The 11,652-nt window shown below is 45.5% G+C and overlaps 1 protein-coding gene across 1 annotated transcript; it reads right to left on the bottom strand.

The window, feature by feature from the left end:
• Positions 1-957: 957 nt before the first annotated feature.
• Positions 958-8,368, bottom strand: LGALSL (galectin like). The gene is made up of 5 exons (XM_047068538.1): positions 8,256-8,368; positions 7,366-7,437; positions 7,127-7,215; positions 6,308-6,485; positions 958-4,108 (listed from the first exon to the last, which is right to left on the bottom strand). The coding sequence occupies exons 1-5, from the start codon at positions 8,289-8,291 to the stop codon at positions 3,965-3,967; spliced, it is 519 nt and encodes a 172-aa protein (XP_046924494.1). The 5' UTR covers positions 8,292-8,368; the 3' UTR covers positions 958-3,964.
• Positions 8,369-11,652: the final 3,284 nt, after the last annotated feature.

Below are 11,652 nucleotides of genomic sequence, written 5' to 3'. Positions count from 1 at the left end.
ATATAGGTGCCTCCCTGCCTATACTTAACTGCAAAAGCTGTGACAGAATCATGCCTCATAACTTTGCATCTTTGAAAAATAAAAATGGAAAAAAGGGATTAATAAAAACATTTAAGGCGTAAGTAGGACCCTACAACCAGCATGTGAGTAAATATGTCTGCTCACTTCCCGAACCGAAGCTCGGCAAACTTCTATAAGCTATAGTTTTATTTGTAGGCAGAATAGCCAAGGAATCAAGTTTCCTTCCTAATCATTCAAACCATAGGAAAGAGAAGACATGGATATTCAGTCTTGCTTTTGTATATATACTGTGCTAAGATTATATGTAATGATTTATTAAGAACCCACTGCATCCTTAACAGGTAGATGGATAAAGAAATTGGTACATCTATACAACAGAACACTACTGAGCGATAAAAACTATTGATACACACACCACATGAATCTCAAATGCATTACGCAAATGGGAAAAAACCGACCTCAAAAGATTACGTACTGCATGATTTTCTTTCTAGGACACTCAGGAAAAGGCAAAACTATAGAGAGGGGACATGGAACAGTGGTTGCCTGATTAGGGGTTAAGAGTGAGGGACAAATTTAACTATAAAAGGATAGCACAAGGGAATTTTGGGGGGTGATGGAACAATTCTGTATCCTGGTTGAGGTGGTGGTTAACAGGAATCTATGCATGCGTTAGAACCCGTGGAATTGTACATCAAAGTGAATTTACTGTATATAAATTATACTTAAAAAGAAAACCCATTGTACACACAACATAAACTCATTAGGTCTCCGAGGCACTTTCCTTCCCTTGATCAGTTTATCAAAGTGGGAAACATGTGAACAAGTGGTCTTGGAGCATATATTAAAGTGAGGGAACACTGTTAATACCGTTTGGTTTATACTAAGTACATCATATCTGGTGCCAAATTTAGCATGTTACAAACCAGAAACCGCTTTGTAGAAAATTCCTTTATTATAGTGCAAATAACTTTCAGCAGTGACATAATAATGTAAGAACACATTTAGCAACATTTTACACCACGCAGTAAATAAGAAAGTGTTTCCTTGAAAATATGTGATCATAAGAACATTATTTCTACATTAATGCCGGAAAATGCCAAGGCTGTTTCTCTCAAGGCCACAGGGCTCCCTCCCTCTTTTTGGATATATATATTTTTTAGTACAAATGAAAGGATTTGCCATTTTAACAAGTCACCATCAATTCCAAGAGTGATCTCTTAGGGGTTTTGAACTGAGGTTGGCAAGATTCGAAACGGGGTTTCAAATTTTAAAAAAATAGTATTTTTCAGACAATTCTGGGACAGCCCAAAAAGCAGAAGTCACTTCTATTAATTTTTAAGTAGATATACACATTCAATTCAATTTTGATGCAGAAATGGACAGATTGTCTAAAGCCTGCCTTTCGTTCCCCCAGAGCCTGACTGTTCTTTATATTCCTTGGTTTTGGTCATATTGCAAAATTAGGCTCTGGTCAGAAATAACTCCTTACACACCCAAATGCCCTCCTGTGAAGCTTTAAATTGCACTTTCCACCCTGAATTCCCACCTTATACCTCACATGCCAATGAGAGGCAAGAACACTGTTTCCAGTTTCCAGCTAATGATGAACACAGCCCCCCTGCTAATTTCGTTATACCTGAATCAAACCATCACATCATTTAGATTAATTCCAACAGGCTTAACCAAGAGGTTCCCACTGGCCTCCCAGAGAAAGGAAGGGTTAACAGTGCATCTTCACACTAAGCTGCGTAAGGGCTTGGCCGATAAGCAGTTAGCCGATAGGTAGAGAGAACAGTGTCATTTCCAATCAACACACCCAGCTCCTCTGGTTTCTGCTGAATTATGCAGTGCGTGGGGATGGACAGCCACTCAAAGGAAACCTCCCGTGGGGGTCTCCCACCAAAACCCCTACAAATACAGTTCAGGGTGCCCTCTAAATGCCTGTACAAACACTCCTCAAAATCTAGTGGCTTGAGAAGCCACGAGAAGTTAATCACAGGCTTGAAAATACCTGGAGCCACAGAACAGCCCTCTTGGCTGAATATGGCTGATTAAGTCAGCTGGTACATAAAGCTTTTCAATGCTCAGCCAGTCTCATTGGATAAAGTATCTTCTTCTATAACACAGTGGAACTGTGCTAAACAGTTTCAAAGTTGAGAAGAACCCAAATACATCACCTATAAAAAATTCACAATTTTAGGTTGCTTTTTCTTAAGACTTTGGTACTGAAACACTGTCTACATTCTCGACACGTGAAAATGACGTGGCCACTTCCGTGTCTCTGCATGTTGTGTAAAAAAAACTCCAAAGCAAAGCAGGGCAAGGACGTGTCATAACATGATGCAGTATGCTGTACAAACAAAACCTAAATTATATATAAATACACCCCCACCCCAGCATCCCTCAGTCCTCCCCACTACCTGACCAAAGCAATGCCAGGGGTCCTTCTCTCCAGGGCCAATGCACTTTGTGACGTCCAGTGCCCAGGACTCCGACCATCCCTTGCCGCGTGGTGACATTTACAGTACTGCAGGCTCCTCCTGATGACGCTCTGCTGTCGGATGGATCAGTTCCACAAGTGCACGGAAACTCTTCCAGCTTAAGTGGAAGCATTCATACTATTGGCTGGGCTCAAGAGACCTGGAGTTCTGGGAGTTAACCTTCCAGATAAACTAACTGGATCATTTCCTAATCCGGATCCCCTCTTATCCTAATGTCTCGGCACAGCCAACACAGCAGGAAGCATCCTCTCCTCTGAAGCTCCAAAGGCATTGCTTAGGGACATTGGCGAGGGTCACATGATAAAAGTAATACAATGAGCTAACAGCTTAAGTTGATATAAATTACTTCCAAGTAAGTTATTTGGGGCCACTTGCTTCTGCTTTACATTGCATTCCAGAATCATTTTCATAGTATACTTTTAAAAGTTTATATAACAGTTATTTTAAAAATTGTCTATGCAATCATCTGTTATATGTTTTCAATCAGTTTAATAACAACTTAATGAGCTGTTATAAAGACCTAGGAAAAAGTAGTTAATTAGTCTTAAGGAAGCCAATACTGTGCTAATTCACAGTAAGGAGAAAAAAGTCATGTAAATAGAATTCATGTAATCGTCGATTACTTGAAAAGCAGTTTTATCGAAATGTTGCCAAGTTTTCCCAAAAGCACTTACAGCAATTTATATCAAGAGATCCTAAGTTTAGGGGTATGGAAGATACAATTCTTTCATGATTGTAATATGTAATTTTCCCCTTTGGACCTAAGATATTTGTACATTCAAAAGTTCATAACTTGTTTTTGAGACATTAATCATTCCCTAATACATACACTGAGTATAAATAAATAACTCCGAGAAAGCTTTCAAAATCTGAATTAACAATTATGTTGTGCAAAAACAAACAAAAAAAAAAAAAAGAAGAAAAAACCAAAAAAACAAAACCAACCAAACCTCGAACAACCTACATTCTATGTAAATACCCTGACTAAAATGTTGGTTGTGCTACACGATCCCACTTCAGTGCAGAAATGAGTTGATTTCGGTGTACCGTCTTTGTTGGTGGTGGTGTTGTTTTAGGTCTTTAGCACTTTTGTTTCTAAGTATCACCTTGTTTTGAAAAGATGAATAACTTGCTACCAAATCACAAATTATCACAAATCCATGTCCGTTTAGTCTGAATAAAATCCAGCATAAATGTATTACTTGGTTCTGGAAATAATGGCTCGGTGTCTTTGTTCTGACGGCTTCCTAAGGGCAAACCACAGTCTGAAGTTGTCATTTTGGGTCTAAACTGCACAGAAAGAAGAGACAGGGAAGCTTGCTTTTTTGTTTTTGTTTTCTTTTTAAGTCTCCAGATCTTGCTAGGACACTTCTTCCAGACCGACAGTCAGATAGTCGTGGCACCTGATCCTATTTGAAACGGAGGTGGTTTCAACAGTGTCAGCCAAGCTTAGTGATCTGGAGGTCCCCGTTTATCTTTATGGTGTCGATTGCAGATAACGTTTGAATGCGGTGGTAAAAATCAAAAAGTTGGTGTCCGTCCACAAACACTCTGAAACGTGGGTGCTCACAAAGAATTTCCACCTGGAAGAAACAAAATCATCATCTATCTCTCTCTTTTTTTTTAAATCATCATCTATCTCAATTCACAATTTCACTGAACCCTGCTGGGGAAAACAAATAAATAATACTTCATTTTAGAGAAAGGCACCATCTTCAGTGGTTCTCAAGCATCAGGGTGTACTAGACTCATACAGAAGGCTTGTTACGACACAGATTGCTGGGCTCCACCCCCCAAATTATCCATTTAGTAGGTCGAGGGTAAGATCTAAGAATCTGCATTTCCATCAAGTTCCAACACGATGCGGGCATGCCTGGAATGAGGAACACACTTTGTGAACCATTGCTCTATACTATTCAATATCCTTTAAAGATTTATTCATGCTTTAATTTCTCCCTTCTCCTCGTACTCCAGAAAGGGACATAAAGTAGCATATATTTCTTTATATGACACATAATGTCTCCACTGTCATCCCCTGAACAATTTTTTTCTTTTTAAAAAAAAATATTTATTTTTGAGACAGCGTGAGCAAGAGAGGGAGGGGCAGAGAGAGAGGGAGACAGAGGATCTGAAGCAGGCTCTTCGTTGACAGCAGAGAGCTCAATGAGGGGCTCAAACTCATGAACTGTGCGATCATGACCTGAGCTGAAGTCGGATGCTTAACTGATGAAGCCACCTAGGTGCCTCCATCCCCTGCACAATTCTGTCCTACCCTCAGAGAAGACCCTAACAAAGTAGAACCGGAACCCCCTTAGTAGCATGTAATAACAGTCTAGACACTCAAACCTGGTAAACACTACAGCAGAGAGGAGGTAATTAACCCTGGACCATGTGTAATTAACAAGGCTTTGTTAAGCTAAACAGAAATGCTGATTCCATATGGCAAAAGCTTTTTCTTCCTCTTTTCCTCAAGTAATTCACCATACATTTTAATCATTGGTTCTGTACTATGTATTCATTAAAAGCACTGGTGGCTCCCATGCAAGAAGAGACTTTATATGTGATATTAGTCACATTTAATACATATTATTACTAAAATTGTATCACCAAGAAGGGCTGATTTCATTTCAATTTGGTTGTTGGGGAGCATTATATTCTTGGCCGTCAGAAGCTCTGGTTACTCATACTCATGAGCTACGCATTAAGATTCATCATTGAGAAAGTGTCACAGTCAAAAAAAAACAAAAAAAAGGAAGAAAAAAAACCTGTCACAGTCAAGAGGAGTCTAAGGGGTCATTACCATTCTAGAGAAGGGGGAGGGCACGGGACATGGACAGGGTTGCCTTCCCCAGGCTACGATGAGAACAACAATCTCGATTCTATCACTGATGTAGACGTCGTGGATTCTTATTCCTCCCATTACTTCTTTATAAGGCCCTTGTAAATTTCTAGATGAAGAGCAACAGGTTAAGGATAGCTGTGCTTTTAGTAGGCTTATACGCAACAGGGAGCTTTTAACTGAGTTGTCATTATTGTGATGTATGTTAACAAGGTATAATGCAGACAACTTCATCACCAGGACTGATAGTTCAGTAAATCCTTTCCTAACACATTACCCACACTACTTGTATCTCTTGGCATTGGCCTTCATAGAGGAAGGTGCTACTCATATTGCTTGGTTGGATGGGAAGTTTGGGCTGTGCTTCCTGCCCACGAGATAGTGGAGAGCCAATTTATACTCATGTAGGCCCAAGAGAAGGAGTCTGTCAGCCACACAGCCTGTGGCAATAAAACACACTGAGGCTACTTAACTCAGAGGCAGAAACAGGACCAGGCCGTACAGGCAAAAGCAACAAGAAACAATGAAAAGATCATCACTATATTCTTTAAAAGGTCACAACCAATAAGGCTTACTGCTCCTTACAGGTTGAGGAAAATTCTAGCACTTATTATTATTTATTAATCAGGTGTTTTGGGGCCAGTATAGATTACGTTCCCAGTACTAGGTTGAGTACTACATAGAAAAGTATTTATTCTTAGCAATCCAGACATGGGTTTATTTACTAAATGTACTAGCTAAATAGAGCCAAGAGCTAGTATGGTATTAATTCCTATCAGCAAACAGAGCTCTTTTGATCTTTTTTTCTTTTTTTCGCCGTCAGGTGACAAATTTCCTGGACATGCAAAAATTCTGGCTGCTTAAAGCCTTCTTGGCATACACTGCAGGAGAACAGCATCATCACCCTGCCAGCAGTTAGAATTGAGGCACTCGAGGTACTCACCCTGAATGGCTGGTCTGGGATGAATGGAAAGTAAGGGATTGCTGACTGTTCTTCACCTCTTTCCCCAGATATACAAGAATTTCTGAGTAGCTGCCGGTCTGTGAACACAGCTTTGAGTTCAATTGCCACATCGGCGGGAGGGTCTTCAGAGTCACCACAGGTCAAGCTGATGGCAAAGCTGAACAGAAAATTACCTCATTAATCAGGGTTGGCCATGACAACACTTGTCAATGACCCAGGCCCCCGTACTTGCTCCTTCTTCTCAGGGTTGTGTTTGCTTTTAATGGGCCACTTTTTACACAGGGAATTGGGCTACGTATGGAGAAGGAGGATTACAATCAAGCCAGGCGTTTTGATACCTAAAGGAGGCTTTGCAAAAGGACTGATATTAGGGATGTCAGATACTTCAAACCACCCACACATCTGTACCTTAATCCATTTCAGAATTCTCAGAAGCAGCCCCAGAAATTGACCAGGGGAATAATATCTTGTAAAGTCTGCTTGCCATTTACATTGACAGATCTTGCTCTAAGCACCATGTTTAAAAACCCTTAGAAAAAAATCCTTTGGCCTCCCTAAGGGTCAAAGAGAAAATGATGTGGGCCTATATTTATAATCTCTGATATAAATAGCTGTCTGGACAAATGATGGCTAGGATTCATACACATTCTTTTCATGGGAACATGGTACTTTCTTGGCACTTCTAACTAGCAACAGTGGCCACAGGGAGAGGAGGAGGGGCAATAAACCACAACAAGAGTGGGCGCCGCCTTGTAACTCCCTGATAAGCCTTCCCGTGACAAGGACTCTCTGTCTTACCTCTCTGGGTTGAGGTCTACGATGCCCATCACCAACACCTTCTTGCCTGGTCTCATGCCACCTTTAATGTGCCCACAAAATGGAACTATCTGCAAAGGATGACAGGAGAAGCAGGAAGTTTACAGCCTGTAGGGGAAGAGCCAAGCCCTCAGATCCTGGGGACCTGACTCATTAGAAAATGCAGTTAGAAAGAAAATGGGTACAGGCGGAGACACAGAGCACAGAACTAAATCACTTACCAGTCGTGGGAAGTACACGTCGGCTTGAACTGGAGAGCCCAAAGAGTTGTTTAAATGCCCATCATCTAGTTTCTAAAAATAGAAGCACACAGATTGGCTTTCCAAAGGCTCTAGTTTTGGGGGTGGGGGCGGGAGAGGGGAAGGGGAAGGGGAAGGGGAAGGGGTGGGGAAGAACCTACAGGGATCTGGCTGAATCCAGCAGCCTTGGCAGGACACAGGCAGCGTCTGCAGATGCTGCCACCTCACAGCCCATTGAATAGCCGCAGAAAGCCCCGGAACAAAACCCGTCCTTTCCACCTGGTAGCTAAGCTTCTGAAGATCCCCAGACCTTCAGATCTGGATCAAAATCCAGGTCGAGGCACACCGGGGAGCCAGAGCCCCGCGTCGGTGGAGGACAGGCCCCTCTTTAAATGCAAACGCCTCTGGACCCGCTGTCGCCCAGGCCTGTCCCGAAGGACGTGGCTGGAGTGCAGGGCCGCGCTCAACTTCTCTCGGGAGCCCCCGGGCCAGACCCATTTCCAAGGGGGAATCCCCGGGACATCGGAGGCGGCGGCGGGGCGCGCGCCCCAGACACACTCACACACGCGCACACTCACACGTGCAACGTGCACACACCTGGCCGCCGGCTGCACGGCATCGAGGGGGCTGTCGGTCACCCCCATGCCGCCGTCCGCCCCCACGCACGCTCCCTCGGCTGCACCCGGGGCGCCCCGCCTGCCCCCCAGGCCTGCCTCTCACAGCCGGCGCTCGCTAACAGGTACCCGGCGCCTTCCCACGCGGGGGGCGCCGGGCTGGGCCTCAGCCACCTCTCCGCCGCAGCCAGGCTGAGCAGGCGGCGGCGTGCGGGGCCGCGGGAAGGGGGCGCCTCGCGTGCACCCCTCCGCACTCACCACCGCGGCATCGCTGTCGGCCACGGATCCCGCCATCTTCTTGCACTGCGCGCCGGGGTGCAGGGCTGGCGGCCCGGCGGCGGCGGGGGACGTGGGACGCGGCGCGCGGGCGGGGATCCCGGGGCGGTCCTGCGCCGGGCGGGGGCGCGGGTCCGAGGCTGGCTCGGGCGCGCGCACACAGGCGGGCACGCGTGCGCGCACGCCTGGGGCCAGGCGCCGACCAGGCAGGCTGGGCCGGGGAGGAGGGGGAGGGGGAGGGGAGCGGGAGGCGGCTCGGGCCGGGAGGTCGGAGGTGGCCGCTGCTGCCGGACTGCCGCTGCGCGGTCGGGGCTGCTTTCTTCCTCGGGGTGCTGCTGTCGCCGCCCGAGGAAGAAGGGTGGCGAAGGCCGCGTCGCGCTGGCCCTGGGCGGCATTTAAAGGTCGCAGGGGCCCGGCTCGGGAACCGGGAACAGGGCGGGGACCCAGCTGGGCTGCCGCGGCTTGTTCAGCTTGCCCTGCCCCTTGGCCATTGGAAGGTGGCGGGAGGCTGGGGCGGGAGGGACGGGCTAGTCGCAGTCGGGGCGTGCGGGAGGGAGGGCGGAGGTTCTGGGGGCTGGGGAGGTGGGGACCAGGGCCAGCCAGGTGACAGGTGCTTGTGACACTTTCGCCCCTCCCTTCCAGCCAACCTCCTTCCTTCTGTCACGTCCTGGGGCAGGTGGAACGACGGAGGCAGAGGTCAAGGGAAGACTGGAGGGTGGGAGCGGTATCCCAGAGCTCGAGATTTTTTTCAGAGAGTAATTTCTTTCAGAAAATTCCTTCAGAGTGGAGGGGGAGATTCATTCGGCCCTCTAGGATAGAAAGATAATGAAGTCTCTAGACTTGAATAAATAAATATTTGACCCAAAAGCAAGAGGCAGAAAGGACTCAAAGCAAGGACTTTTATATCCCAGGAGGCTAGATAACAGAATAGGCCTCTTTCTCCCCTGTGGGAGGGGGCCGGTCTGGGGGACACTGGAGGCTGTCTAGGGCAGGGGTCTGGCTAAGTCTTAACCAAGTGGAACTGCCCATAGTGAATCCTTAGCCCCCATTGCGACCTGTTTTTTACAAGTCACCTGCTCTGTCTAGGGTAATAAGTTTCTTACTGGAAAACTCCTTATATCCTTTGTGGAGTCAGTCATTCCCAGGGCTACATCTCTTTTATTCCAAGGCACAAATTCCCTTTTGGCATTTCCACATTGGGATGATTATGTAACTTCTCAGATAAAGCTGTATCAACATACCCTCTATTAGGTGACATCTTGGCTTAAGCATTCCACTGTGTGAGTCACCAGGGTGTTTTACACTAATAAGCAGGGAGCATGTGTGGCCTGCTGCAGTCCCAGAGGGGCCCTCAATGGCTCCCTTCCAGCCACTGTTCCTGGCTGTGTGTCCTGGAACATCACTGCAGCTTTTATGTCTTAGCTTTCCCTTTATGGACCAGAGCTAATAATGGTAATCCCAGTCCAGTGTGGAGAGTTGCCTGCACACATGTGTATGTCACAGTCCTATGGTTTGTGTGCTCTGAATTAGACACCCAAGTGCATCAGAACTGTGGCTCACATTTTTGCTCCTGTTTATGAGTCTTAGCGATTGTTTAAAATATTAGGCAGTTATAGGAAACTGCTGACATTTTGAAAGCACACTGGAATGTATCCCAATTTCTGAGAGTATGGTGTGGGGAAAAAAACACTGAAGTCATTTTTCGTCATTAGTTAAGCGTGACACAATACATCTCGGTGGTTAAAGAGCCTGTGCTCTGGGTTCAAATTCTGGATTTACTGTTTACTAGCTGAGTGATCTTGGACAAGTTTGTAAGCTTCTCTGTGCCTTAGTTTCTTCATCCGTGAACCAGAGATGACAGTGATGACAATAGTTGGTTCTTGTTGGGAAGGCTGAGTAAATTGGTCCTTGTACCTTCCTTAGAATAGTACCTGGCACATAGTAGCACTTAGACTTCAAAAATACTGAGTGTCTAGGGGCGCCTGGGTGGCTCAGTAGGTTGAGCGTCTGACTTTGGCTCAGGTCATGATCTCACGGTTCGTGTGTTCATGCCCCGCGTCGGGCTCTGTGCTGACAGCTCGGAGCCTGGAGCCTGCTTCGGATTCTGGGTCTCTCCATCTCTCCGTCCCTCCCCTGCTCATGCTCTGTGTCTCTCTGTCTCTCAGTAATAAATAAACATTAAGAAAATTTTTTATTAAAAAAATACTGTCTGGGGATCCAGCAGGGATTTTTTTTTTTTTTTTGATCTTCTAGTGGGGAAAGGCAGTCAATGAATAAATAAATATGTAATGTGTCAGGTAGTAAAAGTGTTAGAAAAAATAGGAAAGAAAGCAAGGTGGGAGAGAGGGAGAGAGAGAAAGAGAGAGAGAGGAGGTGGAATGGTGTTATTTACATAGAGGTGGTCAGAGAAGCCACCTCTGGTAAAGTGATGTTTGGGAAGACCCCCGAAGAAAGGAAAGGAGGGAGGGAATCATTTGGCAGTCTAGAAGAAGGGGTTTCTGGTGGATGGAACTGTAAGGGTCAGGATCCAGCGAAGAAAGTGTTGGGTGCTTTGATAGAAGAGACAAATAATGACAAATAGATTAGGCTGCGTAGGCCACGTGAGGATTAGCTTTCACCTAAGGGAGGTGGGAAGACATCGGAAGTTTCTGAGCAAAGGAGTGACCTAGTTTTCCCTCTGTTGTAGATACGTCCCTCTGGCTGCTGTGTGGAGTGATCTTTGTGGGGAGGGGAGGGCACAGGAGGGAGGGTAGAAGTAGGACTTCTGTACCAGGCCCGCTACGGTATAATGACGGCTTAGACACGGTGGAAGTGATAAAGATGTGAGAAGCTGTGGGCCTTTGATATAAGTCCTAGCTGTTATCATTATGTAGCTGAGAGAGTTCATATTGCCTTCTGAGCCTGTTTCTTCACCTGCAAAATTAAGGGGTTGGGCTCTTTTGTCACTCCTTCTTAGCTCTTAGGAAGTTCTTCTGATTCCTGAAAAGATGTGTAAACATCATCTGAATTTGAATGGCTTTGAGAGTAAGTGCTGCTGAACGAAAGCAATCTTGGGTTGAATCTTCACCTTTATAAGGTGAAGAATAGTCCTTTGATTTGTTTTGTAAGTGGAGTTGAAGATATTTGGATTGCTTGGGATGAGTTTCTTACATCTTGGGAATGGGAACAATAGGAAGGTACTGAAGCTTCCCAGAATACTTTAACATGGAAAATTGCCTTTTATTCCAAAATTGCCTTTTATTCCCAAACTACTTTTTATCCCCAAAATGCTTGATTCCTTCTCAGTCTATAGAGTGACTCATTTTGAATATGAAGAGGAAGGAGAAAGCCTAAATCAAATTTTTGTTACAATTAAAGCTGAGCAGAGTCAAACTGCATT

Source organism: Lynx rufus, unplaced genomic scaffold, assembly GCF_022079265.1.
Source record: "Lynx rufus isolate CCGP_SWC_20201006 ecotype Redwood Valley unplaced genomic scaffold, mLynRuf1.p SCAF_8, whole genome shotgun sequence".
NCBI lineage: Eukaryota > Metazoa > Chordata > Mammalia > Carnivora > Felidae > Lynx > Lynx rufus.
This window is presented reverse-complemented; position numbering and strand designations above follow the sequence as displayed.

What these genes read in the sequence shown, in the direction of transcription:
- LGALSL (XM_047068538.1), bottom strand. Translation starts at nt 8,291, where the DNA reads ATGGCGGGATCCGTGGCCGACAGCGATGCCGCGGTG. An exon ending in ACGTGTACTTCCCACGACTG is followed by an intron (nt 7,216 to 7,365) that starts GTAAGTGATTTA and finishes CATCCTTTGCAG; the next exon opens with ATAGTTCCATTTTGTGGGCA. An exon ending in GTAGACCTCAACCCAGAGAG is followed by an intron (nt 6,486 to 7,126) that starts GTAAGACAGAGA and finishes TTTTCTGTTCAG; the next exon opens with CTTTGCCATCAGCTTGACCT.